The 13,682-nt window shown below is 41.7% G+C and overlaps 1 protein-coding gene across 1 annotated transcript; it reads right to left on the bottom strand.

Moving 5' to 3' along the window:
- Positions 1-1,463: 1,463 nt before the first annotated feature.
- On the bottom strand, positions 1,464-8,372 carry aurkb (aurora kinase B). The gene is made up of 9 exons (XM_024380105.2): positions 8,235-8,372; positions 7,967-8,005; positions 5,017-5,101; positions 4,830-4,878; positions 4,485-4,673; positions 4,080-4,218; positions 3,672-3,820; positions 2,403-2,577; positions 1,464-2,205 (listed from the first exon to the last, which is right to left on the bottom strand). Exons 1-9 carry the CDS (start codon positions 8,241-8,243, stop codon positions 2,032-2,034), a joined length of 1,008 nt encoding a protein of 335 aa, XP_024235873.1. The 5' UTR covers positions 8,244-8,372; the 3' UTR covers positions 1,464-2,031.
- Positions 8,373-13,682: the final 5,310 nt, after the last annotated feature.

Genomic DNA, 13,682 nt, shown 5'->3' with positions numbered 1-13,682 from the left:
CTTCAGACCCACTGACAGGATGAGTGATTACTGTGTACGTCCTCAGAGTCTCTAAAGCTCCCAGAAGAGATAATGAGACAATGGGACTTCATTTATCTTCTATTTCCCCCTCTCCTCACACACAAACCGAGCAAACGGTCTTGCTGAAAACTGGGAGACAGACACACACGACTAGACTTGAGGTCAGCAATCATTAGATAAAAGGTAGCAGATTTGACTTTGTCAAACTAATTTGGGCCACTCCCATTGTAGTAAAAGAGAGCAAATACATTAGGGTAGTATAAATAAATGGTCAGTGTATATGTTAACTTCATATTCAAGCATGTAATACAAATGGGAGTTCTTATAACACGTTTTTTTTAACAGATCTGCATACATTTCTATTGAGCTTATAAGAACGGTGATTTCCTCTAGATCAAATTCTGGCTTCGAGGTGCCGCACATGTCATTTTTGTAGTTTCACACTGTATCACGGCTCATTTACAGATGCCTGTATGATGCATTACCACACTTTCAACTAGTCAAATACTGAGGCTGTGGTCATTCAACCAACGTGGTACTATTCATTTCATTGAAATTTGAGCAGAAATACTGTACCTCAGATGGAAAATGTAAAGTAATATCAAGTTTTATGAAAGCTTTGGATTTAAAGTCAAGTGCTTCGTTAGAGAGCTGCGAGTCCTCCAGACCAGCAGTATGGATGGGAAAAGACACCAGAAGAGCCTTACCTCCAGCTATAGAAAAATAATTTGCACACCCATTAGATTACCAGGTTCATGGAGAAAACTGATATTTCCTAGACATACAATAACAGAATGGGGTTATAGGTCAAGCTAAAAGAGGGTTTAAACATTCACACGGTATAGAACGTGCCAGTGGCGCCCTGGGGTTGCTTTTAACTGAATCTCCCAAATGGCCTTTAACATATGACCCCTCACTGGGTACTGGCTGGGGGATGAAGTGTGTGTGCTTTGGTTGGGCTCGGGGTCTGAATAAAATTAAATCTCTTTCAATGAGCATCGCATTCACTTCATAGCCTCCGTATTCAATCTCTGCATTATTCTGTTATCGCGACAGCCAGACCGGTGTTACCAGACAGTAGAATTACTCAGTGCATTTATTACAGTCCCAGCCATGCTTTACAATGTATTAAGAGTTATCCTTATCTTCCTGGCAGTGTCCCGGTCTGTGTAACAAATCTATTCACTATAGACAGCACTCCTTTTGACCAGGGCTATGGCCATCTCAGATACACCCTCGGCAGTCATGCAGTTCCCAGACAAAAACTGTCCCCCCATGACAGGAATCATTTGCAGGACTGAGGATAATGGTAGTCCCAGTGGACCACAGAACAACACTGACATCAGCTGGAACAAGGGAGGTAAGACATGGAATTTCACCCACTACTTCATTCATAACCTTAATTGATACTTGCCACTTTTCCATAAATCAATTTGGCAACATCCTGTGAAGCACCCAATGCCATATTTATTTCAAAACAGCTGCAAAAGGAACACATATAAAAAGAATAAGCTTTGTAGAGGATGTTTCATGCAGGCTGTATAAAAAGGTATGTTGAAAAGAGAAAAAAAAAAGGAGAAAGGAAACCAAAGACAAAGGAAATACATTTATAAAATCTATTTAAAGAAACGCAAGAAATAATGTCACACAGTAGAGGGCGCCCTTGAAATGTTCTGGGGCTGAATGTAAATTAAAATGAGAGTAGTCTATAGTCCTTTGGTTGTCCCAGCTTAACAGATCCATCTATATCTGCGAGTGAAACAAAAATTGTGGATGAAGATTGTCCGGGTAAGTTTAAAAAAAAAAGTGAAACCCCTGAAAGTTGGAAACTCCCAATCAGCAGGGTAAGAGTCAGTCCTCCACCCAGGTAGAAGGCAGGCTGGAACGTACTGGGTGGTGTTCAATTATTTATAAACATGAATATTCAATTACCTATAAACATATGACTATGTAGGTCTATGGTGGTTTAGGGGTTTCTTGTCAGTGTAGACAGGCTGGAACATCGGACAGTTAGGGTTTCTTGGGAGCAAAGACGACAGGTAGGACCCGTCGGGAGTTGCTTTTCACCCAGGGGTGGTTGATGACGCTCTGCAGGGGGAGCCGCATAGAGGGACTGTGGCGGAGCAGCTTAGAGACCAGGTCCCGAGCACCATCAGACACCACTTTGGGGAACTGCAGGTCAACCTGAGAGATGAGAGGTCATTCATCACTGTTTAAAAGCTCTGCCTTGGGTGAATATCTAACTACTACATGTATGCCTATTCTATTTAAACAGATGTTAGTCAGAAATCACAATGGAACTACTCAAGCGATTACACTTGAATTAGGGATATTATTACTACCGGATATACAAGTAATTGACTATTTTAAAAAAAGCGAACCTTTGTGATGCGTTTGTACGTGTCGGAGTGGCTGGCAGTTTCAAACGGGGGGTTTCCAACTAGGCACTCGTAGCAGAGCACCCCGATGGACCAGAGGTCCACCTTCTCATCGTGGATCTTCCCCTCAATCATCTCCGGGGGCAGGTAGTCCAGCGTTCCACACATTGTGCGGCGCCTAGAGGGGGTAAGACAGCAGCTAGGTAAGTGACAAGGTTTTCCTAACGGCAACATGTCTACAAATAGACAGTCAAGATGAAGAAAAACCCAGTGAATTTGTGACAGGTTAAAGGAAATGTTCATAGCCTGTTATACATTAAAAAGTATTAGTAAGTTGATAGTATGTGAGGATCTTAAAACATCTAAGGTTAAAAAGATGCATTCAGTATTAGTTGATAGAGATTGATAACATTCATATAATTGTGTTAAAGTTAAAATATGTCAAAGGGTACAAATTGAGAGAGTAATGTGTAAATGTTATATTGATTACTTTATTTTGTGGTGCCAAAAAGTGTTAATCTGTGATCTACGAAATGCTCTTAATCTATGAGCCGGAGATCGATTGCTCTGGTCTCCACCCATATTCCTGGGGAAAATCGCGGTCTTTTCTCATTGAACTAAACGTTAAATTGAGAATACAACACGTATCACTCTCGTGATTATTTCTCCCCTGTTTTCAGGTACTTTATTGATAATAAAAATAGTAATTTAAATGTTATAACTCACTAACATGTCAAGAGTGTTTAAGGTGTGTCTTAGTAACGTCTTGAGGAAGTTAGAGTTATGTTTGAAGAGAGTAATATTAGCCCTGCTCGGTTGAAGTGAAGAATAGCATCGTACTGAGAGTAGCTGCCATTTTATGTCGATTGTGAATGAACATGTACGTTGTTAATAAGATATTTTGCTGTGTTATTTGTATAATGGGTTTTCTGTTGTTTTGTAATGTGTTACTTTTGTGAAATGTTTGAACTAAACGTTGACTTGAGAATACAACACCGTATCACTCTCGTGATTATTTCTCCCCTGTTTTCAGGGGCGTAACAAATTCATGACATTCAGTGTATTTGAGGAGATCAGTTTGAGCTAGGCAGGGTGCAGAATCTCCAAATAACTACATAAACAAGTAGTTATTTGGGATGCAACAAGGTGATTTGTAGATCAGTGATTCTGTACAATCTGGCGGTAATGTAGTCTCAAACATAAAAATGGACAGTATTTAGTTGTGAAGCAAATATATGAGGCTATAGAGGATTCAGTTCAGGGTTCGCTCACCTTAAGGATGGGGCATGGACAGACCAGCCGAAGTCTGCTATCTTCAGCTCCCCACGGAGACCCAGTAACAGGTTCTCAGGCTTGATGTCACGGTGTATCACCTTCCTCTCATGGCAGTACTGCAGCGCATCAGCCAACTCCTCCATGTACTAAAAAAGGACACAGATATTGGACATGACTTATTTCCATGTTGCAATTCAAATGCAAATAAAGTAATGCCAACTTAAATCAATGCCAAAACGTAGCTACCATTATCAGACCAAATGATTACTTTATTATTACAAATATACTATCTAACAACCAAATGCTATGATTGGAGGTCTTGGGTGAAAGACGCAACAGATACTGATTATTCAGAATAGATTAATTAGCTTGTCTATGCAACAATAAAATGCCAACTTCTCTTACCGTAGCAGTGCGCTGGTCATCGAAGCGACCACATTTCTGCAGCTCTTTGTACATCTCACCCCGTGGGGCGTACTCCAGGATCAGAAAGACCCTTGAGTGGTCATGGAAGTAGTTGTAGAAGCGCAGGATGTTGGGGTGTCTAAAGGAACAGGAGGAAGGAATTATTTAAATCTACCTTCCCCAACCTGAGAAAATAATACACCCTGAATTATAAAGGGAATACTGGTCAGTTTCTAAACACCAGCTGAAATCCGCTTACTGAAGTATATTTCATGATGTTGGTGTTAACCAGCAAGTCAAAACATTTCCCGCAGAGAAATCACTATATTAAGGCAACATCAACCTATACCCCCACTAGGCTAGATTCAAAAAGTTGAGAAATTCCAAAATCAGGGTACTAGTGACCTAAGATGGGACTGAATCTCAATCTCTCTTCGGAGCTGGTGCTCCACGCCTTCCTTCTCCATCTGAGACTTGAAGAGCACTTTCAGTGCCACAATGAAATTCAGCTTCTTATCCCGCGCAACGTACACGTTCCCAAACTTGCCCTTGCCCAGGGGCCGCCCGATGTCAAAGTCATGGATGGTGAATTTCCTGATGAGGAGAGACGTAGCTGTTGTAAAACCACACCTTCATGACACATTTAGTTGATAAAACCTAAAAATGCTAAGGCGAATTGACCCTTCTTAAACAAATTCCAAATGCACAACATCAGGGTGAGGTGACGATATTACTGGACAGAAGACTTACTTTGCCGGAGCGGCACCGGAGGAAGAGGTGACAGGCTCTCTCCCAGGACCTGTTGTGACATCATGGGGATTCAGAATAGAGCAAAAAACATATTTGGTACATTGTTAGCACCATTAAAAGTGGTGTGATGCGTTTCTATACAGTTTCAGATGGCACATCAGACAGAATGGTAGCTATAGAAATGTACCTGTAATTGCGTTTTTGTCTGTAGTCTCTGGGGCAGAGGGTATTTGAACTCTCTGTGGACCCACAGAAACCATTGAAGTTGCCATCTATCAGGTAGAAAAACATCCTGGATTAAACCTAATTGCCTCCAGCTCACCATTACTGGTTCAAAGTTATGAATTCAAAATGGTAGCCAGCCAAATGGGCAACTTTATTTTATGGCAACTAGCTAGCCAGGAATGGAGTAGATGGGGTTCCCAGCTCCACGATGTACATCACGGTGGAGTTGGGTTGCGACGACTGTTGGCAGAGTACCTCCGACTAGATCAAGTCGCTCACAGTCGATACGAGGAAACAGTTGGTGGTTGTATTTGATTAACGTTTTATTAAAAAAGGATGGATTTCATTTTTTTTTAAACAAAAAACAAAAGCTACCGAGGACAAACATTATGTACACAGTAAGGGTTTCAGAATTTACATTTTATACGTATCGACCGACAGCGACACGATGTAGTAAGAGCTACAGGGTTGTCACTAGTTACCACAAAGTCATAATTATGGATAAACCTCAGCCTTCTTCTACAATGTTTCTTCTTAAAAGGGAAATGTAAAATGTTTGATCTCCAGCACCACCCCAACACACACAAACTAGATGGACACCACTTCAAAATTAGTGGATTCGGCCATTTCAGCCACACACATGGCTGACCGGTGTATAAAAATGAACACACCTCCATGCAATCTCCATAGACAAACACTGACAATAGGAGGGCCTGTACAGAAGAGCTCACTGACGTTCAACGTGGCACCGTCATAGGATGCCACCTTTCCAACAAGTCAGTTCAATTTTTTTGCTAGAGCTGCCCTGGTCAACTGTAAGTGCTGTTATTGTGAAGTCGAAACGTCTAGGAGCAACGGCTCAGCAGTGAAGTGGTAGGCCACACAAGCACACGGAATAGGACCGTCGAGTACTGAAGCGTGTAAAACTCGTCAGTCCTTGTTTGCTATACTCAATACAGAGATCCAAATTGCCTCCAGGAAACAATGTCAGCACAAGAACTGCTCGTCGGGAAATGGGTTTCCATGGCCGAGATACGGCACACACGTCTAGGATCACCATGCGCAATGCCAAGCGCCGGCTGGAGCGGTGTAAAGCTTGGACTGTGGAGGAGTGGAAACTGATTCTCTGGAGTGATGATTCAAGTTTCACCATCAGGCAGTCCATCAGATAAATTTCTGTTTGGCAGATCTCAGGAGAACGCTACTTGCCACAATGCGTAGTGCAAACTTGTTAAGTTTGGTGAAGGAGGAATAGTGGTCTGGGGATGTTTTCATGGTTCGGACTAGGCCCTTTAGTTCCAGTGAAGGGAAATCTTAATGCTACAGAGCACAATGACATTCTAGAGAATTCTATGCTTCCAACTTCATGGCAACAGTTTGGGGAAGGCCCTTTCCTGTTTCAGCATGACAATGCCCTGTGCACAAAGCGAGGTCCATACAGAAATGGATTGTTGAGATCGGTGTGGAAGAACTTGACTCGTCTGCACAGAGCCCTGACCTCAACCCCATCTAACAGCTTTGGGATGAATTGGAACGCCGACTGCGAGCCAGGCCCAATCGCCCAACCTCACTAATGCTCTTGTAGCTGAATGGGAGCAAGTCCCTGCAGCAATGTTCCAACATCTAGTGGTAACCCTTCCCAGAAGAGTAGAAGCAGTTAAAGCAGCAAGGGGGGCAACTCCAGATTACCCATGATTTTGTTTGACGAGCAGGTGTCTACACGCTACATGACCAAAAGTATGTTGATGTTGGGGTGGTGTTAGAGATTGTGAATATCACACAAAAACGTTTTGAATTTAAACCTAACCACACTGCTAGCCTTATGCCCAACCCTGCCCTAGCTTGTGGGTTAGAGATCTAACGCCAAGGAAGCTCCGATTCCAACATACAGCTCTGCAAGCGTATTAATGTCAAAATACATTTGTTACTCACAAAAATAATAAGTCTGTGGTAATTGAAATAAAACATGTTTTAAATAAGCACATAAATGCTTTAAAATTCAGAGGTTAGCTGACTGATATCTCAGAAGAAAACATATAATATCTCATAAACCTGTGTTAATCTCAGACCTTTTTCTCTGCGTTTAGTCATCCGTCGCCATCATCTCATGTTTCAGCATGATAATACACAGCCTTATCGTAAGGATCTGTACACAATTCCTGGAAGCTAAAAATGTCCCAGTTTTTCCATGGCCTGCATACTCAGATGTCACCCAGTGAGCATGTTTGGGATGCACTGGATCAACATGTACAACATGGTGCTCCAGTTCCTGCCAATATCCAGCAACTTCATACAGCCATTTGAAGAGTGGGATAACATTCTACTGGCCACAATCAGTGTGATCAACTGTTATGCTACATGAAGCAAGTGGTCATCAGACCAGATACTGACTGGTTTTCTGAACTATGCCCCTACTTTAAAAAATAAAATAAAAATTATGGTATGTTACCAACAGAGGCATATCTGTATTCCCAGTCATGTGAAATCCATAGATTAGGTCTAATGAATTTATTTTAATATGAACACTAACTCGGTAAAATCTTTGAAATTATATTTCTGTTCAGTATACATATCGGCCATAACGGGAGCAAATTAATACGAAACTCCATATTTGGTGAGTAACGTACGTATTTTGACAATTGCTGCGCTGTCTAATGGGCTTTTGGTTTGTTGCTTCCAGCGCGTTAGTTAGGAGAACCGTAATACCAATCATATCTAACGCACAGATACTGGGGCAGCCTAACCTTAAATTAAGACCAATAAGTTAGTTCACACGATATTGCCATTTTAACTGATTGTGGTAACTAGTGACACTCAATTCCATTGATGTTGCTACATCGTGGAGTTGGGAAAACTCGGCTAGGAAAGGAGGGAATCATAAAGGTAAACAGGACCAGTGTGGCGAAACTTACCGGTCTTTGTAGGCCTTTAGGATCACAATTCTCCTTATTCTGCAAAGAGATTGAATAGTTTAACAAGCTAAGTTGGCTAACGTCATCATTGGCACTGCCCAGAAGTTGACGTTGGTAATAGATAATGTTTTAGCTAACTAGCTAGTACCCTGGCTAATGTTAGCTAGCCAAAGCCATTTTTCAAACAAAGCTAACGCAAGCTATTAGCTAGAGACAACAGTAATGTAGGAAGAAACTTTAGTAATTTAATTAACAATTCAACTCTTACCTGCATCATACTGACGCATTTAGCTATATGTGAAGTACAATAACTTTAAAACCAAACGGCACCCTATTCTTTGCGCTTCGACCGCCAATCTTTCAAAGCCACTGTCGTTGTGTGTGATTGGTTAGATCAAATGTACAACTCCTCGTCGATTGGTCAGCCCAGCAGTGACGCGCTTCCGTTTTACTTCCTGTGTTTTTCTGTTGTTGATGTTTGTGGTGTCGGGGTAGCTAGCTAGTTGTGGTGAGTTCCACACAAAAAAAGGCGAATATGATGACCATAATCAGAGGATCCCTCGCGTCATTGTTATCTAAATATTGTTTTTACATTGGCAAATATATTTATTTACACAATATTTAGATAACAATGACGTGAGGGATCGAGCACACAGCCATGTAATCTCCATAGACGAACAATGGCCGTAGAATGGCCTTACTGAAGAGCTCAGTGATCTTCAACGTGGTCACCTTTCCAACGAGTCAGTTCGTAAAATGTCTGCCATGCTAGAGCTGCCCCGGTCCACTATAAGTGCTGTTATTGTGAAGTGGAAACATCTAGGAGCAACAATGGCTCAGCCACTAAGTGGTAGGTCACACAAGCTCACAGAGCAGGACCAAAATTGTCTGTCCTCAGTTTGTGACAACCCTCCCACTCTGTGTCGTATTTTTTCTCTTTGCTCTTGTTTTCCTTAATAGGATGTCGGTGGGCGGAGCTGGAAGGGTCGTCAGCGACATGGTGTGTCCCGTGATAAATACACCTCTTCCCCATTCAATGAGGAGAGACAGGCCAAATGGACCACAGATACACCCATGTCCATAATGCTGAAACTGACCTAGAAGAGAGGAAAGGGGCGAAAGGAGAAAAAATACAATCAATTGTGTGTGTATGAAAGTGTCTCCCCCTGCACAGTTGTGAACTATAATTTTAATGACGTTTTTTATTTTTATTTGATTTTTTAATTTTTTAAAGTAAACACCACAAACTCATGTCGGGAAAAGAAAAAGGCGAAACTAATCTACGCCCATTCTGATAAAAACCTTAGAGCATCTAGCCTCGGGGGATGCCTTGCTTGACCACATCCTCCTTCCTTGTTCCTGGCCTGCCCTGTCTCTTCCACCAATCCATTTGTTTCTTATGGACAGAAAAGAGCAGAAGCTCTGAGCTGTCCGATCAGGTCCATTGCTTACTGAGTGGCATTGAGGTGACTCCATGCAGACACACTGTTAGATTTTGGTTGTGGCCGTTTGTTTGCTTTGGCACCTTAACACCCCTCATTATCACATTTATTCATGCAACCACTCACTTACACTACTGATTACACACACCATTGTTAATTGTATTTAGTTTACTTCAGTTAATAAATATATTTTGTTATTCCTTATCTCCAAGTTGTCTGCCTTTTTGTTATGAACTTTGAGACGTTTTGTGAGAAGTTGCAAAACCCCCTACAGAGTTTCAAACTGCCTCTGAAAGCAATGTCAGCACAAGAACTGTTTGTCGGGAGCGACATGAAATTGGTTTCCATGGCTGAGCTGCTGTACACAAGCCTAAGATCACCATGTGCAATGCAAAGCACCGGCTGGAGTGGTGTAAAGCTCGCCGCCATTGGACTCTCACGTTCTCTGGCGTGATGAATCACGCTTCATCATTTGGCAGTCTGACGGATGAATCTGGGTTTGGTGGATTCCCGAGAACACTACCTGCCCCAATGCATTGTGCCAACTATAAAGTTTGGTGGGGGAGGAATAATGGTCTGGAGCTGTTTTTCATGGCTCTGTCTAGGCCTCTTTGTTCAAGTGAAGGGACATCTTAAAGCTACAGCATACAATGACATTCTCTGGACGATTCTGTGCTTCCAACATTGTGGCTACAGTTTGGGGAAGGCCCGTTCCTGTTTTAGCATTTCAATGCTCCCGTGCACAAAGCGGGGTCCATACAGAAATGGTTTGTTGAGATCGGCGTGGAAGAACTTGACTGGCTTGCACAGAGCCCTGACCTCAACTCCATCGAACACCTTTGGGATGAATTGGAACACCGACTGAGAGCCAGGCGCAATCGCCCAACATCAGTGCCCGACCTCACTAATGCTCTTTTGGCTGAATGGAAGCAAGTACCCGCAGCAATGTTCCAACATCTACAAATTAGTGGAGTCAGCTATTTCGGCAACTCCATATTAATGCCCATGATTTTGGAAATGATGTTCGACGAGCAGGTGTCCACATACCTTTGGTGTGGCTGAAATAGCCAAATCCACTAATTTGTAGTATCCACATACTTTTGTGTATATATGGTGTAATTTAAAAGTATGCATCAAGATGTCTAATATAATTCATTTGTCAAAAACAAATGTATGCATAAAAAAATGAATCACTATTGCTTCCAAAATCTTTTTTTACAACTGAGGAGAAGTGCCAAGATGGCTGTGAGGTGGCTTCAATACAGTGCCCCCTATCAGTCATCCAGGGTTTATGCACATCATTTGTACAACTCCACTGTTCGTTTTCACACAGCCTGTGGATGAAGTCAGGAAAATATGTCTCATAAAAATAAAAGTTCATTAAACACCATAAAGTATGCAGCGCTCATTGTTGAGAGCAACTTTGCAGAGGTGACCGCAGTAGGAGGATGCAGACGCCTCAAGAAAGGCTTCCTACCTTGTTCCATTGGAATGATATCATCCCGGCCAAACAGAGACCTGTGTGAGAAAGGGTAGAGAGACCCCCTTCCCCTAGACCTACTTCCCCTCCCCTTGCAGTCGATGTGAAGCAGGAGGATACTCACATTCAGTAATGCGCAGACACTGAACCTGCAGCCCTGGATATGGTCCTGATGAAGATCGAGGACCAATTTCTTAGAGAAAGAGGAACTGCAGTAGAAGTTGAAGAATCTGGCAGCACAACACTGCTTTGGTCTGCAGAGATTTGCTGGGTCCGTTGAGAACATACAGTTGGGCTCCCAACTGGCGCAGCGGTCTAAGGCACTGCATCTCCGTGCAAGAGACATCACTACAGACCTTGGTTTGAGTCCAGGCTGTATCACAACCGGCCGTGATTGGGAGTCCCTTAGGGCGGTGCACAATTGGCCCAGTGTTAACCGGGTCAGAGTTTGGCCGGGGTAGGCCATCATTGTATATAATAATTTGTTCTTAACTGACTTGCCCAGTTAAATTATACTTTTTTTGTTAAAAAAATTGCGAGGTATCGGAAAACCTTTCTCGTCATTGTGGTTGAATCGGTGTTTGAAATGAACTATATGACTGAGGGACCATAATTGTATGTGTTGTGTACAGAGGTCGGGTAGTCATTCAAAAATCATGTTAAACACTATTATTGAACACAGAGTGACTCCATGCAACTTATTATGTGACTTGTTAAGCACATCTTTACTCCTGAACTTGGTTAGGTTTGCCATAACAAAGAGGTGGAATTCTTATTGACTCAAGACATTTCAGCTTTTCATTTTTTAATAATTTTGTAAACATTTATAAAAACATTATTATTATTCCACTTTGACAATTTAATCCATTTTAAATTCAGGCTGTAACACAACAAAATGTTTTTTTAAATGTTTTTGTCTAGATGACATGATTTTCATCCAAGGACTTTTGGGGCATTCCAAAGAGTTTTCAGTGTCCCTGAACATGCTGGGATAAAACTGACATTGAAAAGCACTTTTTAGTATATCTTAACTACCGTATCCAACTATGTTTAACTAGACAGACACAATTGTACATATCTGCCTTTATATCAGTCATAATCTGAAGATTTGCAAGCCACAAGCACCTGATTACCTTCTGGCATTTGACTGAACCGGCGGCAGCAACAACAAAGATGGTCTGAGTCAACAAAGCTAAAACAGCTACAGCTAGCCTTCCTTGAAGAAAATCTGTAAGTGACTACTTACTTAAGTATAGTACAGTATTGTAAGATGATTCAGTCTGGTTCCTGATCTGTTTGGGCTCTTGCCAACTCCATTGCTGTCATTGTCAAGCCAAACATTATTTGTCACGATAATGAGTGACAAGGAGTTGGCATGATAGTACACACACACAATGGTACTACTAATGAGGCAAGTGCTTTCAGGCTTTTAATGATCCAGGAGATCATAGAGCCTAATCAGGAAGTCTTGAGGAAATAATGCTGCCATTTAACCTATTTTCCCAACAATGAAGCAATATTTCTGCTTATGATAAACATAATGTTTATTACTATTGATTTCAAGAGTTATGTAAATGAAGGACACATAAAGTAAATTTGATGACCAATATGTTTTGCTTTGTGTTCAATAGGCCCTGCCACAGATGGATGAGTGTTTCCTGTTCATGACTCGTCTTGCACTGGGCCTGAAGCAGAGGGACCTGGCCAATCGCTACAGCGTCTGCCAGTCCACTGTGAGCCGCATCATCACTTCTTGGGCCAACATATTGTACTGCCTGCTTGGCTCCGTCTCCATCTGGATGTCACCAGGGAGCGTCAGGGCCCACCTGCCCCTGGAGTTCAAGGACTATGCAGACATAACGGTTCTGGTAGACTTTACAGAGCTCCGCTGCCACTCACCATCCTCCTATCAGCTGTCGTGTCTTTACTATCATTAAATTGAAGACTTATAGTTTTTATCAAAGATTCTCTGTAATTAGTATTACTGATTAATCATGTAAATGTAATTAACTAGGAAGACGGGGCACCAAGGAAAAATATTTGGATTACACAGTTATCATGTCCTAAAATAACTTTTCAGATATTTTATCTGATCAATTAGTCTTCGAATTAATGAATTATTTACTTTACCTCACATTAGTCTCATTCCAAAAGTCGCAAATTGTTGGTTATCTGCACAAACCCAGTCTTCACTATGAGTCATCCATACATCAATTGTCTTAAATCATTTATTTATTACTAACTAAGTAATTCACAGAAATGCATAAACAAACAGATAGGGGAATGTGCCCTAGTGGGCTAAACCGGCATGACGGCTTGCTAGACAAAAGGGAAGTGGGGGTCGACTAAGAAGTCACTACAGAGTTAATAATTATAACAATTGAAATGCTAATCCTTTGCACATGAACGCTGACTCATTCGGGAACAATTGCAATCAATATATATATTTACACTCAGTGTGTCGTCTTGATCGCTGGTGAAAAGTTTGTTTCTTTTGGAGAGTTTCGTCCTCTCTCTCTTTTTCTTTCTCTCTCTCTCTCTCTCGCTCGCTCGCTCTCTGTCTTGGTTAGAGGGGATAGTTCAGAGTGACATTCATTCATTTGTTATAGAATGAATGTTTCGGCGGTTGTCGTTCTTCGTGTTCAATGATACCGAATTCCTAGCTGCAGACTAGTAATTAATATCAAAGACTTGTTCTTTTTCTGTCGGTATCGATAGTCTAAGAGTTTAACCACGTGGTATGGTTAAAAGATTCAGCAATGGTCTACAACCTTTGTCCCCTCCTAATGGATAA

This window comes from Oncorhynchus tshawytscha, linkage group LG19 (assembly GCF_018296145.1).
Source record: "Oncorhynchus tshawytscha isolate Ot180627B linkage group LG19, Otsh_v2.0, whole genome shotgun sequence".
In the NCBI taxonomy this organism is placed as follows: Eukaryota; Metazoa; Chordata; class Actinopteri; order Salmoniformes; family Salmonidae; genus Oncorhynchus; species Oncorhynchus tshawytscha.
The sequence above is the reverse complement of the archived record's forward strand: the minus strand, read 5'-3'. Positions and strand labels throughout refer to the sequence as shown.